The sequence below is a fragment of the Spea bombifrons genome, chromosome 7, assembly GCF_027358695.1.
Source record: "Spea bombifrons isolate aSpeBom1 chromosome 7, aSpeBom1.2.pri, whole genome shotgun sequence".
Taxonomy (NCBI): Eukaryota; Metazoa; Chordata; class Amphibia; order Anura; family Pelobatidae; genus Spea; species Spea bombifrons.
Genome location: NC_071093.1, coordinates 59,687 through 77,473, shown reverse-complemented (window position 1 = coordinate 77,473; position 17,787 = coordinate 59,687). Strand labels below are relative to the sequence as shown.

The window sequence follows — 17,787 nt, the reverse complement described above, 5'->3', positions numbered from 1 at the left end:
CAATGTAATGTATGACATAATGTACAATAAAGAGAAAAGACAAAAAGTGGTTGTCAAGTGTGGTAAATTCTCTGTAGTGTCCTCGCGCGGCGCGTCCTTTATTCCCTTGGGATGTATTATATGTTGTAGGAGGTCGCGTATCCCCTATAGAATCCCCCATCTGTGTAGCGCTGGGATGTTTTCATTTCTATAGGTGATATCTCTACCTCTGAATGCATTCAGAAATCATGAATAATGTCGCAATTAGACTTGACTTGGCAAGTGAAATCTGCATCTACTTCCATGGAGGCGCTGCCAGAAGGAGTAAGAGTTACCACAGTGCTTGGGTTCAAAGGGTCCTTGTAGATGTGAGGGGGACACGGCAGCCATGATATCCACTTTAATGCGGGTGATATCTGGCTTTAATCGTTATGACGGCCCCTTCCGTTTGGCTGATTTGCAGTTTTCCTCGCCCTCGGCGGTTTGGCTTCCAGGACACGTTTGGCTGAAGCACATCTCTCTCTTACCCCTGCGCAGAATGCTCGCCGCCGGCCCAGCGCTGACTTCTGCCCGCGTTCCAGCTGCTTTCATGAGATTGATTTCAATGGGAGCGATTTCTTTTTGTAATGATTCCTTTTTCAGTTTTGGATTTCTGTCTTTTTAAGGCGCGTTATGACGCAGACCCAGAAGAAATTGTATTCGTTGAGCTCCGTCACGTTCCCTCCTCAGACGCTGTTGGTGGAATAGCGTTTGGTAGGAGCTCTAGGTGTGTTTGGCAGGGCCCGTGGGCACGAAGGGCTGCTCGGTTCTGTGCACTAGGGCTGGTTTGCCCAACAGATGCCTCTCCTGTACCTCTCAGTGATGTAAATGCCCTCAGAAGAGGAGTTTTTTGCTCCTTCAGCCTCGTCCATCCATTGCAGGGCATTCCCTGCGTTATTAATGCTCCGAGCGTGAAGACGTCTCCTCTCAGCTCCGTCTCACGGCTGCCTTAAATCATCTTAATTGCTGGTGTGTGACAATTATTCAGCAGTGACTCTCTGCGTTCAGCCGGCGGCGGCAGATTAATGTCACTGGTCTCAGGCAGCGGCATTTCCTGCGGATTATTACTTTATAGACCACAAACTCTTTCGGCACCAGACATTGCAGACCCCAACCAGGCCCAGTAGAGGACACTCCATGATCTTCAAGCATTATCATTAATCTACATAGTGTGCACAGCGCTGTGCTCACTGTATGTTATATCCTATAATTCTGCACCAGAAATGAGGTCTCCATCCGGGGAAGTGCTTTCTCGTGGCCCTGATCCCCGTGACACTTGGCTGTTTGAAGGATGAGCGGGATTGTGCCAGGCCAGTGATTAAAATGTCGCCAGGTGGGATGGATGCGGCCATAATGTGCGCAGGCAGCTATGTTCTCCTCCTGAAACGCTTCCCAGAGGCGCTCTGACAATATGAAAGCAAAATCAGACTCTTTCAAGAGTCATATAAAGGAAGAAAAATTGGGCAATTACAGTAATTCAATCCCATCCCCGACATGCTGTTTGGAGCCACGGCATAGTCTGAGAGCCGGCTTTCTGCAGGGAAAGAAGCTCGACTTCTGGATCTATCGTGGCCGTCATATTCTAACCATAAAAGCCACGTGTCTGACACTACCGCTTATCACACGGAAATCTCATGATTAATCTCGTGAATATAACTCCAGAAAATCCCTTTCATGGGTGTTAAATTCTGCCGTTTTCTCTCTCACGCGTAGACAAAGATTTCCAAAAATGCTGGCTCCAAATCATTATCTTCTGGGGGCCACCCAGAGTATGCAAACCTTTCCCTCCCCAAACGAAGGGCCCATGGGTCAGTGGGATGTTGATCCCCCTGGAGGAGGGTTACCACCGGCGTCTTCAAAAGCCAGACCCCCTCCATACACAAACACCAAAAAATCTGCTTCTTCAAAAATATATATTTATATTTACAAAATGATTGTCCCACATGCTCCATAAATAGAGCAAATGTCAAGAAAATAAAAAAACATGAAAGCCATGGCCCTTAGGCGGCCATTACAACATTTTCTTCCATCTGCCAACAAAAAAAAGTGCATGCCGAGGGCAAAGTTATTATTTTTACAGCCGCTGGGGTGTTGTCATGAGTGATGTGTATGAGAGGCCCTGGCCGGGTTTCTATGTATATATATAGTATATGTAATATTTATGTGTCTGTATAGCAAGGCATATAAAGTCTTCCATGCTTTAGACTGCATGGAATTATTGGAGTGTTTTATATGGAATGCTGAGCTGTATACGAGGTATTAGGTGTGCGTATATATATAAATATATATATATATATATACACGGCTGTATACTGAGTTACGTTATCTGCTCCGCCGCTATCAGTCCAGTTAATGATTAACCCTCAGCCTCCGCCGCCCAGCTCCGTGACTGCGAGAGTGAAAGAGCCCTGATTACCCGAGACAGCAGAACTCCTCTCTGCCTGTCTCTCCCTCTTACTGCCTTGTTCTGTCTTTTGTACTCTATTCTATCGCTCCCTCTCATTGCCCTGCCTGTCTCTCTCTCTCACCCTCCCCAGTCTGTCTCATTAACCAATCTCTCTCTCACTTCCCAGTCTGTCTCACAATCTTTCAATCCCCGGCCTGTCTCTCCTCCACACCTCCCAGGTCATGCAGCCACCAGAGCCGTGCCCGGAGCGGATCAATGACTCTCATGTGCCGGAGTTTGAGGCAAAGCTGGCGGTCAAGGTGGCCCTGAGTGTGGTCTATGGTCTGATCCTGGTGGCAGGTGTGTTGGGGAACGCAGCCACCATCCGAGTGTGCTGGGCACTCCGGACCCGAGGGTACCTGCAGCCCCCTGTCTCGCGGCATCTAGTGAGCCTGGCTTGTTCGGATCTGCTGCTGCTCGGCCTGGGGCTGCCTGTCGAGCTGGTATGGGGCATATGGCTGCCGTTCGCGGCCAGCCCGGGTGCTGTGGCCTGCAAGCTCTACTGCTTTGTGCTGGAGGCATGCAGCTACTCCACCCTGCTGCATGTAGCCACCCTCAGCCTGGAGCGCTACACAGCCGTGTGCCACCCACTGCGCCCCCTGTCTGGACCACGGACCACCACACTGTTCATTTGTCTGGCGTGGCTCGCGTCTGCGTGTGTGGCCTGCCCACTGCTCTTCACCATGGGGGCAGAGTACCCGCTAAACCCGGCAGACGGCTGGAGCTCCAACTGCACCGGCTCCCAGGGGCTCTCCAGCAACGTGACCATGTGCACCAGTCTGGCCTCCCGCTGGACGGCTTTCCAGGCCAGCATGTTCTCGGCCTCCGGAGTCTACCTGCTGGTATTGGCCTCTGTGGCATTTATGTGTCGCAGGATGATGCTGGCCCTGCAAGTCACCGGTGTACCTGAGGTGAGGGTCCGGAGTGGCCGCGGCTCCGGGGAAGCCCACATGAGCAGGAGCGGCAGCTCTCCAGAGGCCAAGGTGGCCAGAAAGCAGAGCATCGTCTTCCTGGGTGAGTCTCGGGGCAGTCTTGGTGGGGGTGGAATTGATTTGTGGTTTACTGGAGCTGGCTGGTGTTTTGATTCCTTTGCGCATTCGTGGCTTGTATTTAAGACGCGACCGTCTTACATTTTATTAAAGAGCCCCCATGTTGGGCAAAACCCATTCTGTTAAATACACCCACGGTCCCGGCATCGATAGCTTCACGGAGCGCTTCCGGTTCTCTGTGCCAAGCTGGCTGCAGAATGGACCGGCAGATTAGATTTAAGGAGTCCCCGTGGAGCAGGGAATCTCGCTGCGCTGCGCAGGATCATGAAGAAGCCATTATGTTTATTAGAGGCACTTCTCCGAGAAAATTTTATATTACTTCTGGAAACCTGCGAAACGGGCCGGGAGGGCCAGAGCAAACAGTGAACGCGGGACGGTCACGGGTAGAGCAGGCAGGACAGGGTGACACGCGTGTCCTCTGTATGGTCCGTCTCCATCATTACACTGAGTCAGATGCAGCTCAGTCACACAAACGGCATTTGGCTCCTTGCGTATTCTGTATGTGTGATAAAATAATGGTAATTTACACATTTATATTCATTCATTTACATTTTAATGCTTTTTGTACATTTCTGTAATGATTGGTGTGTAATTTATTAAAAATAGGAATTAGAAAATTGGAAGCTCTCAGGAGGAGGCAGAAGAGAATTTTCTCTATTATTATTCATTTTTGTATTAAATGTGTTATTTTCATCAAATATGTTGCAAAACCCATTGGGAACCCTGAAAATAGCTGCGATAGCAACACCTGTACCCTGTTGTGTATGACTTTATATAATATATATATAATATATATGCTACTACTACGCTCAGATGTACTTGGTGCTTTACAGTATAATGAAGGAGACCGTCCTATAGTAAGTACAAGAGGCAGACAGACAGTATGAATACATTAGGAAAGGAGATCCCCACCTGAAGAGCTCACAGTCTAATTATCAGGGGCTAGGAGGCTCACCCCTATAGTATGCCACTGCTCGATGGCCATTAAACATGCATGGCATACAATCATGACAGCAGATCGGCCCCATCCGGCCCCCGTCTAGTTGCCCATTCCTCCTGCTGTAAAGACTCAAACCTTAGTTGGTCTCGTCTTAGATTCAGGAGCCGTATGTCTATCTCATTGCATTTTTAATCCCCTCACTGTATTACCCTCTACCACTTCTGCTGGGAGGCTGCTCCAATTCTCTACCACCCTTTCAGTGTTGCTAATAGTAACTGGCTACCAGTATGTGCCTCCGTTCCAATGATATATTTGGGTTTATTTATGCAGCCCGCGCGTTCTGGTTTGCGGCAGATACCACAAAACAGGACACGGGAAATAGTCATTTAAACACAAAACAAGAGGTTTAATTACTGTCCCCCGGGGAGCTTCTCTCCGTAAAATGAAATATCAATATCTTCGCTCCAAACAGTGTCTCGTTTTACATCAGCCGGGAAAGGAATTAAAGCATCGGAGAAACGCAAAGAGGAGGCAGCATCCGGAACAGGAGAACGAGGCGATTATTAGAGAGAAAAGCAAGACTGCAGGAGAGTAACGGAAGAGTAACGCCATGAAAGAGAGCGACGGAAGAGTAACGCCATGAAAGAGAGCTATAGAAGAGTAACGCCATGAAAGAGAGCAATAGAAGAGTAACGCCATGAAAGAGAGCGACAGAAGAGTAACGCCAGGAAAGAGTGCGACGGAAGAGTAACGCCAGGAAAGAGAGCGATAGAAGAGTAACGCCAGGAAAGAGAGCAATAGAAGAGTAACGCCAGGAAAGAGTGCGACGGAAGAGTAACGCCAGGAAAGAGAGCGATAGAAGAGTAACGCCATGAAAGAGAGCTATAGAAGAGTAACGCCATGAAAGAGAGCAATAGAAGAGTAACACCATGAAAGAGAGCTATAGAAGAGTAACGCCATGGAAGAGAGCGACAGAAGAGTAACGCCATGAAAGAGAGCGACGGAAGAGTAACGCCATGAAAGAGAGCGACAGAAGAGTAACGCCAGGAAAGAGAGCAATAGAAGAGTAACGCCATGAAAGAGAGCGACGGAAGAGTAATGCCATGAAAGAGAGCGACGGAAGAGTAACGCCATGAAAGAGAGCGACGGAAGAGTAACGCCATGAAAGAGAGCGACGGAAGAGTAACACCATGAAAGAGAGTGATAGAAGAGTAACACCATGAAAGAGAGCGATAGAAGAGTAACGCCATGAAAGAGAGCGACGGAAGAGTAACGCCATGAAAGAGAGCGACGGAAGAGTAACGCCATGAAAGAGAGCGACGGAAGAGTTACTCCATGAAAGAGAGCGACGGAAGAGTAACGCCATGAAAGAGAGCGACAGAAGAGTAACGCCATGAAAGAGATCTATAGAAGAGTAACGCCATGACAGAGAGCGACGGAAGAGTAACGCCATGAAAGAGAGCGATAGAAGAGTAACGCCATGAAAGAGAGCGACGGAAGAGTAACGCCATGAAAGAGAGCGACGGAAGAGTTACTCCATGAAAGAGACTGTGAATGTGAAGGAGACATTGAAGTTGAAAAAGACAGTCCTGCACCGCAGCCTTTTCTTGACCCTTTTTTACGCCATCTTGTTGTTTCCTTCACTTATTCCCCCAAATGTCTCGTTCCAGACCTCATTCCTTCCCCCAACTGCCTCCAGAGCCCGCGCTCCACGCCTTCCCCCCTTTCCTCATGTTCTTGTGATGGAGCTCAACGAAAGCTTTGCGTAAGCAGATGGCGAATTAGTGAAAGGACACGAATTATACCGAGCGGCACTCGGCGGTCCTGCGAAACATGTACAGGATGAACGTGTCGGTAGCCGTGTTTGCAGCCCGGTGAGAGACGCACACCTTTCCCCACCGCCGCCGTATATCTACCGTCTCTTCTCAAACCTTTACAAGAAGCCAATAAAGTCCGCCGCCTGACGGCCTTCGCTTTGCCTCAGTCCCGTAACATAATGTTTTGGTAATGATACAGAACATGAATTTTAGAGCCGGCGCGGGATGACAGATCGCGCGTCTGTAATGCCTGGAAATTGAGTTTGTGCTGTTTAATGGCTGTAATGTTTCATGCCGGTCTTTCTTTAAACTTCACTTTCTTTGCTCTTATTATTCAGCCGGCTTCACAGAACGAGTGGCCCCAAAGAACTGGAGCAGGAGATACCGAGACTTTCACACGAGAAGACGGTTCTCTTCCAAATCCTTCTTTGTATTTCGGGTTACAAAGCTGTCTCGCTATGTAATGGCTGTCTCCGTGTGGCTGGTGGGCCTCACTTTCTACTAAAGCCACGCGTGGTGGGATCTCACGCTTAAATTAGTGTATTTGGATGGTTCCTTTGTGGGATGGACTCGATGTATTATGGAGCCGTGTTATAGGTACCTATATATTGTGTAAAGACATTCCTGTTCATGTTTCCGAGGCAGTAAAAATAATTTCTATAAATTTGACAGATTTGGTAAACATTCCCCGTTGTTAACGTTTAACATTCCGCGGCTTCCGACTTCCTGCCCAAGTTTGTTTAATATGTCGGTGAAGGAGCAGTCTGCGTCTTGGCCGCGTGACGCTGGCATTTTTCCACTGCTTTGCTATTTAATTCTTAATTTACATTTTTAATGTGCTGTGTCCTCATTTGTATGAGTTTCACTGATCTGCATTTATATCTAATAGAATGACATTTTCCACAAATAATTCCGCCCGCCGCGCTGCAGTTATGGCCTCCGCCGTCAGAGCTGCTGAAATTGGTGCGTTCTCAAGATGTTCTGCAGACATTTTGTGCTTAAAGCAGCGTTTTCTGCTTCCTTCTCGCACAATAACGTCCCTTCTGTCCCCGACTCGGGATTTAGGATTCATAATCTGTTCCCGTGCAAAAGAGTCAGGGGTATGCGCTAAATCTACCAAACGGGATACAAAAAAGTATCCACGTCTCTGATGTTTTTAAAAATGTTGGAAGATTCTGCTTTGGGACTAAAGAGAAGTAAAGTTACAGCAAGAAATGCGAGGGATGATCTGTAACGGCAGCATCCAGCCAGACATGACAGCTCCAGGATCCTTAAATCCAATACTGGCGTCCCCCCTCCCCAGCGTTATCTGCGCAGCGAGCCCCCCCATCCCCAGCGTTATCTGCGCAGCGAGTCCCCCCCGTCCCCGGCGTTATCTGCGCAGCGAGTCCCCCCCGTCCCCGGCGTTATCCGTGCAGCGAGTCCCCCCCTCCCCAGCGTTATCTGTGCAGCGAGTCCCCCCCTCCCCAGCGTTATCTGTGCAGCGAGTCCCCCCCTCCCCAGCGTTATCTGTGCAGCGAGTCCCCCCCTCCCAGGCGTTATCCACGCAGCGAGTCCCCCTCCCCAGCGTTATCTGTGCAGCGAGTCCCCCTCCCAGCGTTATCTGTGCAGTGAGCCCCCCCCAGTGTTATCTGTGCAGTGAGTCCCCCCCTCCCCGGTGTTATCTGCGCAGCGAGTCCCCCCCTCCCCAGCGTTATCCGCGCAGTGAGTCCCCCCCCGTTATCTGCGCAGAGAGTCTCCCCCCGTCCCCAGCATAAGCTCCAGAATATGGCGGTGCTATAGAAATCAATAAAGAGCAATCAGTAGCGGCTGTGAAAATGTAAGGTTGGGGGTGATGTCCTCGGTACCGGCCGGGGGGGACTTTTCTGTAATAAAGTGTAAGAATGTGGCGTGTCGCACTCGCCCGCTCAGTCTGTGAATGCTGAAAATATATTTCCCTAATTGATTGGGACAGGACACTCTCTGCCCCCGTTAAATGCTAAAACCTAATCAGTACTTGTTACAGATTGAAATCCAATGGAGTCAACCAAGAGTGAGCGAGTAATTTCTTTACTATAAATTATTTTACCCTTGAGGACTATGAGTGAAAGCAGCTCTGTGCGAGATGCTTGACGTATTAGAATAAAGCTGCCGACTGCGCAGAGCCTCAGGACTGGAACGTATACATTGGGATTGACAAGCAGTTATTCTCTTTGTGCAAGAAAACTACATTTTTGGCTCGAGGCTTTGGATACATAAAACCATTTGTTTTTTTCCTTCATTTCCAAGCTCTGGAGGTAGAAGGACAAGCCGGTCACGGCTACGTTGTCTCCGCGGCTCTGAAATAGCAAAGCCGATAAGTTCCAGTGACCCCGACTCACAAAGAGCAGGCGATGCTTCGGGTTTCACTTCACGTCAAAAGATGATCCAAAGAACCAACGTCCCCCTCATTCGCACGCTTCTTTTTTCATTGAGAGGCTCAATATCTGCTGGAGATCAGCTCCATGTTTCACCTTCCCCTGCAGAGGAAATATCTCCTGATAACTAACGAGTTCTGGGCTTTCTAATGAGACCGCTCTGCGCCGAGAAAGCCGCGTTTCAGACGTTGGACGGCTTTCCCAATTTGTCACGTCGACGGCAGAGCCGCCTTCATTAGCTGCCCAGGTATAATGGATGATCATAAGACTGTTCTCCACCTGGCGCAAGAAACATCGTTTGTATCCGACCCTCTCGTCTTTTTCCTTCGTAGGATTCTGGTCTTCTGGGCCGAGCTGGAAGCCACGTGGCCGACTTGCCACGGTTACACACAATGCCATCTTACCCCCGCGCGTTGGTGAGAGAACGAGTGCAGAGCGTGTTTTAGGAGAAGGGTCAGGATGTACAATTATTTAACTTTCATTACCCTAAAATAATCATTTTCGGTATCAATGGAACCTTTGCTGCATATAATACATGGGGGCAACACCCCGGGTGCTGCAGAATATGTATGAAGAATAGATTGCAAGCTTATATGGTGAGCACCTGCTTTTTATGTTGAACATTGGCAGCTCAATCATACGAACTGACTAAGTCCCTTGTGGGATTTTGCTGAATCTTGTACTGTTCGTGGCCCTTTTGGGTGTGGAGTTGGACACTCCTGATACTGCATTCAGGCTCCGTACCGACTTCTCCTCTGGGTGTCTGACCATCGTCTGCTGCAGAGTATCTCGGGTCTTACGTTTATCGAAAGGTTCTTTATTGACCCCAAATCCTGCCAAAAGCCCCCCCCATGACTGCAATGGCTTTTTAATGAGGTTAAGAATCTTCTTATAAACAGAGACTGATTAGCAAGGAGTTAATTTCTGTCTCCGGATCAGATGCCGAGCGGCAGCAACGTGCTCCCTAAATCAGACTTTAAAGTGCGCAATGCAGAAAAACGAGCCCTTGTTTCCCTCCAGGGTCAGTAATAATAGAGGCAGCGTTTGATTTGTTAAATAAAGTCTAATTAAACAGTGAAAGCGCTGGGGCCGCCGCTGCAAACTCCACGACTTCCTCCGCTTTAGTGAGAGAAACAATTTATTGAGATGAAATACGGGAAGGAGCGGCGTGTCGGGCGATTATTACGCAGGAAAGGCTAAGACTAAGTGGAATATATGTCCCAATTACGGGAAGCCGGCCCGTGACCCTCTTGTGCTCCATTTTTTGCTGCTTGGAAATTTCCTCCCGTCAGGAAGAGATCTGAGGCGGCGGCGGCGGCGGCTTTGGGTCTCTCTTTATCGGGGTGAAGGATTTGCTGTTAATGCGTTTCTGAAGCTCATTAACACGATCGTTAGCTGTTTGGGGCAACAGCTGGAAGCGCCGGTCGGCCGCAGCTAATGCATATGTTAATAATACTAATGTGGTGGCATTTGGTGCTTCCAGCGAAGGACGGTGACTTATCTGAGCCGTCTCCAAACGCTCTCGCAAAGAAAAAGAGCCGGAGCCCGAACATAAACACAGCGTGGCAGCCGAGTATTTATAGACTGGGATACGTTTCCAAGTCCCCCGTTCAATGCGGAGTCTCATAAAGATCCCACGCCATGAATTATTCAGCACGCAAACTACTAAAAGAAAGGAAAGCAGCCATATTTTAGTGTCTCTCCTCTCCAATGAAAATAAATCGTGGAAGAGTCGTCGTAGCGCCGCGGATGTAAGCCCTGGATGTTCATTATAATCCTGCTCGCTCTGTGTGAACAGGGAGATTAGGCCATTAAAGCCACAGATGAGCTGTTAAATTAAAAGATCAACTTGCTTCTTATTTACAAACTCTAATTACAAGCTCTCGTTAGGAGAATTAACCCTTTCCGGCTTTGCATTTTGATGGTGCTTCTGTTGTTTCTTGTCTCTGTCACAAAGAGATAGGCTTCTGGGGGATTTGCCGCGCGGGATTGGGTACGGTCTGTGGGGGACGCCGCGCGGGATTGGGTACTGTCTGTGGGGGACGCCGCGCGGGATTGGGTACGGTCTGTGGGGGACGCCGCGCGGGATTGGGTACGGTCTGTGGGGGACGCCGCGCGGGATTGGGTACGGTCTGTTGTGGGGTGGTTGGGTTTTCCCGCGCGGGATTGGGTACGGTCTGTTGTGGGGTGGTTGGGTTTTCCCGCGCGGGATTGGGTACGGTCTGTTGTGGGGGAGCTGCGCGGGATTGGGTACGGTCTGTGGGGGCGCAGTGTGGGATTACGTAACGCCTGTGGTGTCTTTGAAAAATTCCTTCTTGACTCCAAAAGGCCATCGAATTTCTCCTTGGATAAAGAAGCTCTAAAACATTAATGTTATTCTATTTATAGTCCTATATCTCATCTGTATTATTCCAATTATTTAATATATAATCGTGCTATTTTTGTTATTGTTTTCTGTGTAAAAAAAAAAGAAGCTAATTTAAGGTAATTTATAATTCCCGGCACCGAATGCTTTCTAAATAATGAATGCAGCACCAGGACTGCGCTGATCACATGACCTGCAGCAAGCGACTTATATATTTATAATTAGGACAAAGTCAGAGTAATCGGGCAACGCGATGGGTTCAGCTATGTGGACGAAGGATAAAAAAAATTGTGCAAATATTATAAATGCGTCTTTTACAGGAAGATTCTCCGCATTTCATCTTCTTCTCTCTGAGCCGCTGAAACGTAATTATATTTCCGTAGCCACAAAAGGCCATCTCGGAGCGTTCGTTCCCTGAACATTGAATGAAAACACTTATCTTGCGTACTCTGCAGCCATTAATCGGCATTTCCTGCATGAAACATGCGCTGCCGTTTGCTTTATCAGTTTGGATACTGGTGAGAAATAAGTGCGAACGCTGACGGTAAATCACTTAATCCTTGAGTTGCAGGTTCTGGGGACGAGCTTTGACCACCAAACCCGCCTGCAGCTCTAACGCTTCTGCTCGACCTGCTCGTAGCGGCCGTGAGATACTTATAGAAACATCGACTGATCTGGCTGTTTGCGGCTCTTTGGCTGTTCCTGCAAAGTCATCGATTTATCTCCTTATCCTATGAGTTGAATCGATCGCGTCGGCCCCCATCCACCGCAGCCTCGTATTTGGCAGTTGAGCCGAATCATACATGGATTTCGCAGGAACCATCCGTGTGTCACCTTCCAATCCGGGATTTGCAAAATCTGAAAAAAACTAATGTAAAGAATCGCGAAAAGATAAAAATCAAAAGACTTTTGGTGCATTATTACAAACTCTACCAAATGCAAGCCGGCACAGGAGGGTGTGATAGGTCTAGAGCCCGCGGGGCCCTGTCTGGCACAGGAGGGTGTGATAGATCTAGAGCCCACGGGGCCCTGTCTGGCATAGGAGGGTGTGATAGATCTACAGCCCGCGGGGGCCCTGTCTGGCACTGGAGGGTGTGATAGATCTAGAGTCCGTGGGCCCTGTCTGGCATAGGAGGGTGTGATAGATCTACAGCCCGCGGGGGCCCTGTCTGGCACTGGAGGGTGTGATAGATCTAGAGTCCGTGGGTCCTGTCTGGCACTGGAGGGTGTGATAGGTCTAGAGCCCCCTGGGCCCTGTCTGGCATAAAGGGGTTTGTTCCCAACACAAGCATCAGCCATAAGACTGCAATGATCTGCTTGTTTTTATGGCTCTTTTAGCGTGAGATGTCTGAGTAAATCTATTGATTCTCTGGGAAGAAGCCCACGTTCCTCCTGCTCGGCACTTTATGGTTTAAGCAGGTTTTTTTTGTAGTCAGATCTATAAAGAACTTCACGGTTTTCTTATTCGGCTCCATTGTTAGAAAAGCTCACAGCCCAGGTTATCCTCTCCTATCCCAGTACCTCTGCTTTACTTTTCCAGTAGCCCGGAGCCTCATTTATTTATTTCACCCCTCCCGAAATTAAACAAAAATTGCCCGAAAAATCCAAAATGTTTAATACCCAAAAGAGAGCTGTCATACCCAAAAGAGAGCTGTCATACCCAAAAAGAGAGCTGTCATACCCAAAAGAGAGCTGTCATACCCAAAAAGAGAGCTGTCATACCCAAAAAGAGAGCTGTCATACCCAAAAGAGAGCTGTCATACCCAAAAGAGAGCTGTCGTACCCAAAAGAGAGCTGTCGTACCCAAAAGAGAGCTGTCATACCCAAAAAGAGAGCTGTCATACCCAAAAGAGGTGTCTATTGCTTGAAAACTCGAGTCCCCAACAGAAAGCTCTAATGCCGAGTCTCTGTTCCTTTAGTCGTCCAATGTCTCTCTCAATAGTTCTCATTAGAGATGTCTATTGCCAGAAAGTTCTTCTCCTTGGTGTAGTGTCCAGAGAGAATTATTCTCTATGCTAGAAAACATGGAAACTGAGACCAGCTTTTATGGCTCAGCTTTAACTAGGTCGCATGCCCTCGTTTAAATGGCAACTGAACTTTCGCCGGCTGTCCTTGCCACTATAATTTAACAGATCAAGCCATTTTTATGTTGCCTCTTCCTGTCTTATTGGGAGGTCTCACCCCTAAGAAAAAACAGTTGTGTATTTGTTGGTCATTATTATTCCCGGGAATCTGAATTTGTTGCTTTTATGCTTTTTGGGTTGTGTGCTCCCCTAGTTAGTGTATTTCTTGTCTTTGATGCTGTAGCGGGGGGAATGTGAAACTAGCGTGATGCAGTTGGTGGAATCCGCGTTATCTAATTATCCATTATCTGAATAGCTGCGTATGTTACGGATTTCACTATATTACAGATAGAAGCCGTCGCAGCTATAAAAGCTCAATTTACAAGAAAATTGCAACAGTGTGATTAACAAGTACACTTTGCTGCATCCATTAATAGCCTCTAACGCCTGTTTCCACGCGGGGCAGAAATAGTTACATTAAGAACTCGCTTCAGACTTATTTTCAGGGCCGAACCGCCCATCTGAGGAGCCGGGCCAATGTCTGTGGAGACAGGGGCCGATAGGGCCGCATACTTAGCTGCCCCTGCAAGAGGGAAAAGAAGTAAAATGCGGCCACATGTATGTCGTTTGATGTGCGATGGCCGCTTAGCCGTCCCATGTCTGCCTTGTTCTCTGGGCCCAGGGCCTGCTCGGCTACCAAAGCTGACTGACCCCTCAGCTCTATTGCAAACGTTATTCCTTTTTCTATTAATGCAAAAAGTCAGCAGGAATAACCCCGCCGCATGTCTCTGCGTCGCTGCACCGGTGACCGGGCTGACCTGTTCCCTGAAGCATTAAATAGACTGGGACCCGAGTCCTTGCTCTCTGCCGGGGCAGAATATGTGCTGAATAAATAAGGTTATGGCGGTAAGTGCCCCAGCTGAGTCTCGCCGTTTACATACATGTGCAAGGTTAGATAGATCCTAGTTGTCAAACAATATTATATTTACTGTCAGACATACTATCAGCACTCTAATAACCCCACTATTTACCCCTCTGTGCTGGCAGTGACTGTCACACATACTGTCAGCACTCTAATAACCCCACTATTTACCCCTCTGTGCCGACAGTGACTGTCACGCACCATACCGATACTCTAATAACCCCACTATTTACCATTCTGTGCCGGCAGTGACTGTCACGCACCATACCGATACTCTAATAACCCCACTATTTACCCCTCTGTGCCGACAGTGACTGTCACGCACCATACCGATACTCTAATAACCCCACTATTTACCCCTCTGTGCTCGCAGTGACTGTCACGCACCATAACGATACTCTAATAACCCCACTATTTACCCCTCTGTGCCGGCAGTGACTGTCACTCGCCATACCGATACTCTAATAACCCCACTATTTACCCCTCTGTGCCGACAGTGACTGTCACGCACCATACCGATACTCTAATAACCCCACTATTTACCATTCTGTGCCGGCAGTGACTGTCACGCACCATACCGATACTCTAATAACCCCACTATTTACCCCTCTGTGCCGACAGTGACTGTCACGCACCATACCGATACTCTAATAACCCCACTATTTACCCCTCTGTGCTCGCAGTGACTGTCACGCACCATAACGATACTCTAATAACCCCACTATTTACCCCTCTGTGCCGGCAGTGACTGTCACTCGCCATACCGATACTCTAATAACCCCACTATTTACCCCTCTGTGCCGGCAGTGACTGTCACTCGCCATACCGATACTCTAATAACCCCACTATTTACCCCTCTGTGCCGGCAGTGACTGTCACTCGCCATACCGATACACTTATAACCCCACTATTTACCATTCTGTGCCGGCAGTGACTGTCACTCGCCATACCGATACTCTAATAACCCCACTATTTACCCCTCTGTGCTGGCAGTGACTGTCACACATACTGTCAGCACTCTAATAACCCCACTATTTACCCCTCTGTGCCGGCAGTGACTGTCACTCGCCATACCGATACTCTAATAACCCCACTATTTACCCCTCTGTGCCGGCAGTGACTGTCACTCGCCATACCGATACTCTAATAACCCCACTATTTACCCCCGCGTGTAGAAGAGCACACAGCTAAGACCGTAAGATGTATCGTGTTCATCTGCTTTGTGGCTCTATTTGCGGTCGAGGCTTTTCTCGTGACAGAGATGAAAGGGATGCGTTGTTGATGCTCGGAGAGCAGAATTGGCTGATTTCTCTCCCCAGATCAGAGAGACGGCGCGGCTCGTAATGCTCCCAAATTGCTGGTCTGGTTTTGGCCGCCGCGTGATATGTGCCGCCGCTCTGTGGGGTGAGTCTCTGGGTCGCCTTGTAATGACTCGTCCTCCTTGTTCTGTAATCAGGACGCCGACCTAAGATCCTCCAGGAGAAATTGGAGAATTTTTACTCGCCCGGCAATTATATCATTTCTATTATATCAGAAGGCGGCTGCTGCAGCCCTTTGCTGTTTACATTATTAGGGACATCTAAATGTCTGCCGCTGCATACACGTAAATTCCCTTCAGATACCGAGAACATTATGTTAAAGTCGGATTTTGCATTTAATGCTTTGAGCCGTGAAGCTGGAGCCGCTCGTGGAGAATGAATTTTGATTCACAAGTCGGAAGGATCAGAGCCAAAGCCTTCGGTGGGTTTTAGTTAAATACAAACAAATGTTTGAATCCTCTGCGCCGGGAAGAGCTTTTCAAGCAAAAGACGCAAACGGATCATCTTAATCACGGCAAATACCCTCATCTCCTACCCCAAAGACCTGGGTAGCTAATGAACAGCACAATGAGCCAGAAACGGCACAAGCGGGCAACCCGTTCCATCCCCACAAAGGATTCCCCTTTATCCTTTAATACTTGTGAAATTCTGTCGTTCGCAAAGGGAAGCCAAGGGAGACCAGGCGATGTAAGGGTTAATAATGTTTCGGGTTCCTTGTCTGCTCCCCTTATTCCCGCTCAGGATGCGCCTCTTCCCCGCCGTCACTATCTGTGTATCTATGAGTGGCCCCCGGTTTGTTTTAAGGAAACTCTCGTTGGTGCTGGGATGTGGAACGCACATTACATGCGGTGTTGCTGGATGTTGTGGCAGGATGCGGCGGCTCTGGGTGGCCGAGCCCTGGATCAATAACCTCATCATTCCGAGAGTTTCTCCTGTTACACGAAACAAGCATCGTGTCCACCGAGATTACATTCATTCGCTGAACGCATTCTTTTAATGTTAATTAATTGGCGCATTCAGACTGCGCTAAAAAGCTGCTGTTTGGGTTTAACGAAGGCGCAATGGCCTGATAGAGCAGTTCTGAAACGTTTCATTTGGTTCTTTTTCTACATGTGGTTTGTGAACACGTAATTCGTCGTGTCATGTAGTTTGTATGTTATCATACCCCTGTCTGTTTGTAGTACCCGTCGTATGTGTTGCAGGACACGGTGTTTGTGGGACTTTTCTCTTTGTAGAAAACCAATTGGTTAATGGCAGAGGAGGCCCCTGCGAGCGACCAGTAGAGTCGTTTACGCAACCCTTTAACTCCTGACGGCGAACCTACGGATTTCCGCTTCCGTTAACCCCTGCAATGCTGCGTAGATAAGGTAGATGGGGAAGGGACCAGGGAGATTAGTAAACGAAGACAAAGATTCTTCGCGTTGCGTCGCCACCATGTTCGGTATTCGGGCTGAACAACGAAAACGCACCCTTGGTGTTCCTTTTCATGTTTGCACAAGTCTAGTCTTTATTTACTGTATTTTATGGAAATGCAGTGATTTATTCAAGTGATTTGCCAATTTACTTTTCTTGAAATCCTACAATTTTAATGGGCGCTGAATGCACCATTTTGAGCCAGCACAGGAAACATATCTAAGTACACTTCCTGCTTCACAGAGGGACGAGGAAAGGGAGGAAGAAATTACTACAGCAAAATAAAAATAGGGACTCCGATAGCACAAAGAATGGAGTAGTAGAATGTCTTAAGAACTTTTGTAATTAAAAAAGAAACACGTCATTTTTCAGACGTCTCTAAGCCGCTCACTAGTTTCTATCTCTTTCCTCACAGGTCTGATTGTCGGATCTCTTGCCCTCTGCTGGATGCCTAATCAGATCCTGCGCATCATGGCCGCCAGTATCCCGAAACACAACTGGACAGTCAGTTACTTCCGCACCTACATCACCCTGCTCCCCATAGCAGATACCTTCTTCTACCTCAGCTCCGTGGCCAACCCCATTTTATACAGCCTCTCGTCCAAGCAGTTCCGAGAAGCCTTTGTGCAGGTTCTGCGATGCCACTTGACTATCGAACACGCCAACAAAGCCAGGTTCCTGCAAGTCCAATTAAACTCCACTAAAAGCAGCACCAACTACAAACGTCCCCTAATCTTCACATCTTTAAGGCGAAGCTTTTCTTCAAACGTTGCCAAAGAAAAGTCATTTAGCACGTTTCAGAGCGAGTCTGATCCTTATTGCACCACAACAAGTCTAACCTCAGCCAGCTCAAAGGTGGAACTGAAAGCTCCAGAGACGGAAGTTTGCGCCAACGGACTCTGTGAAAGTGAGATCTGAGGCCGTGGAGCAGGAGGAATGTCAAACGTATCATGGGATACATGCAGGAAGTGAAAGAACATTTAGGATCATGCAAATGGCATGTGCTTGTTTAACACGCTATCTGTGCGCGGATCGAGAG

General features: G+C 48.3%; 1 protein-coding gene across 1 annotated transcript; it reads left to right on the top strand.

Annotated features, from left to right (window-relative positions):
* The first annotated feature begins 2,578 nt into the window (after window positions 1–2,578).
* Window positions 2,579–17,709, top strand: GPR39 (G protein-coupled receptor 39). Its single transcript, XM_053471938.1, has 2 exons — window positions 2,579–3,478; window positions 17,164–17,709. The coding sequence occupies exons 1-2, from the start codon at window positions 2,647–2,649 to the stop codon at window positions 17,664–17,666; spliced, it is 1,335 nt and encodes a 444-aa protein (XP_053327913.1). The 5' UTR covers window positions 2,579–2,646; the 3' UTR covers window positions 17,667–17,709.
* Window positions 17,710–17,787: the final 78 nt, after the last annotated feature.

Coding starts and splice junctions, on each gene's coding strand:
- GPR39 (XM_053471938.1), top strand. CDS start 2,647: ATGCAGCCACCAGAGCCGTGCCCGGAGCGGATCAATGACTCTCATGTG. Junction 3,479..17,163: donor GCAGAGCATCGTCTTCCTGG/GTGAGTCTCGGG, acceptor CTTTCCTCACAG/GTCTGATTGTCGGATCTCTT.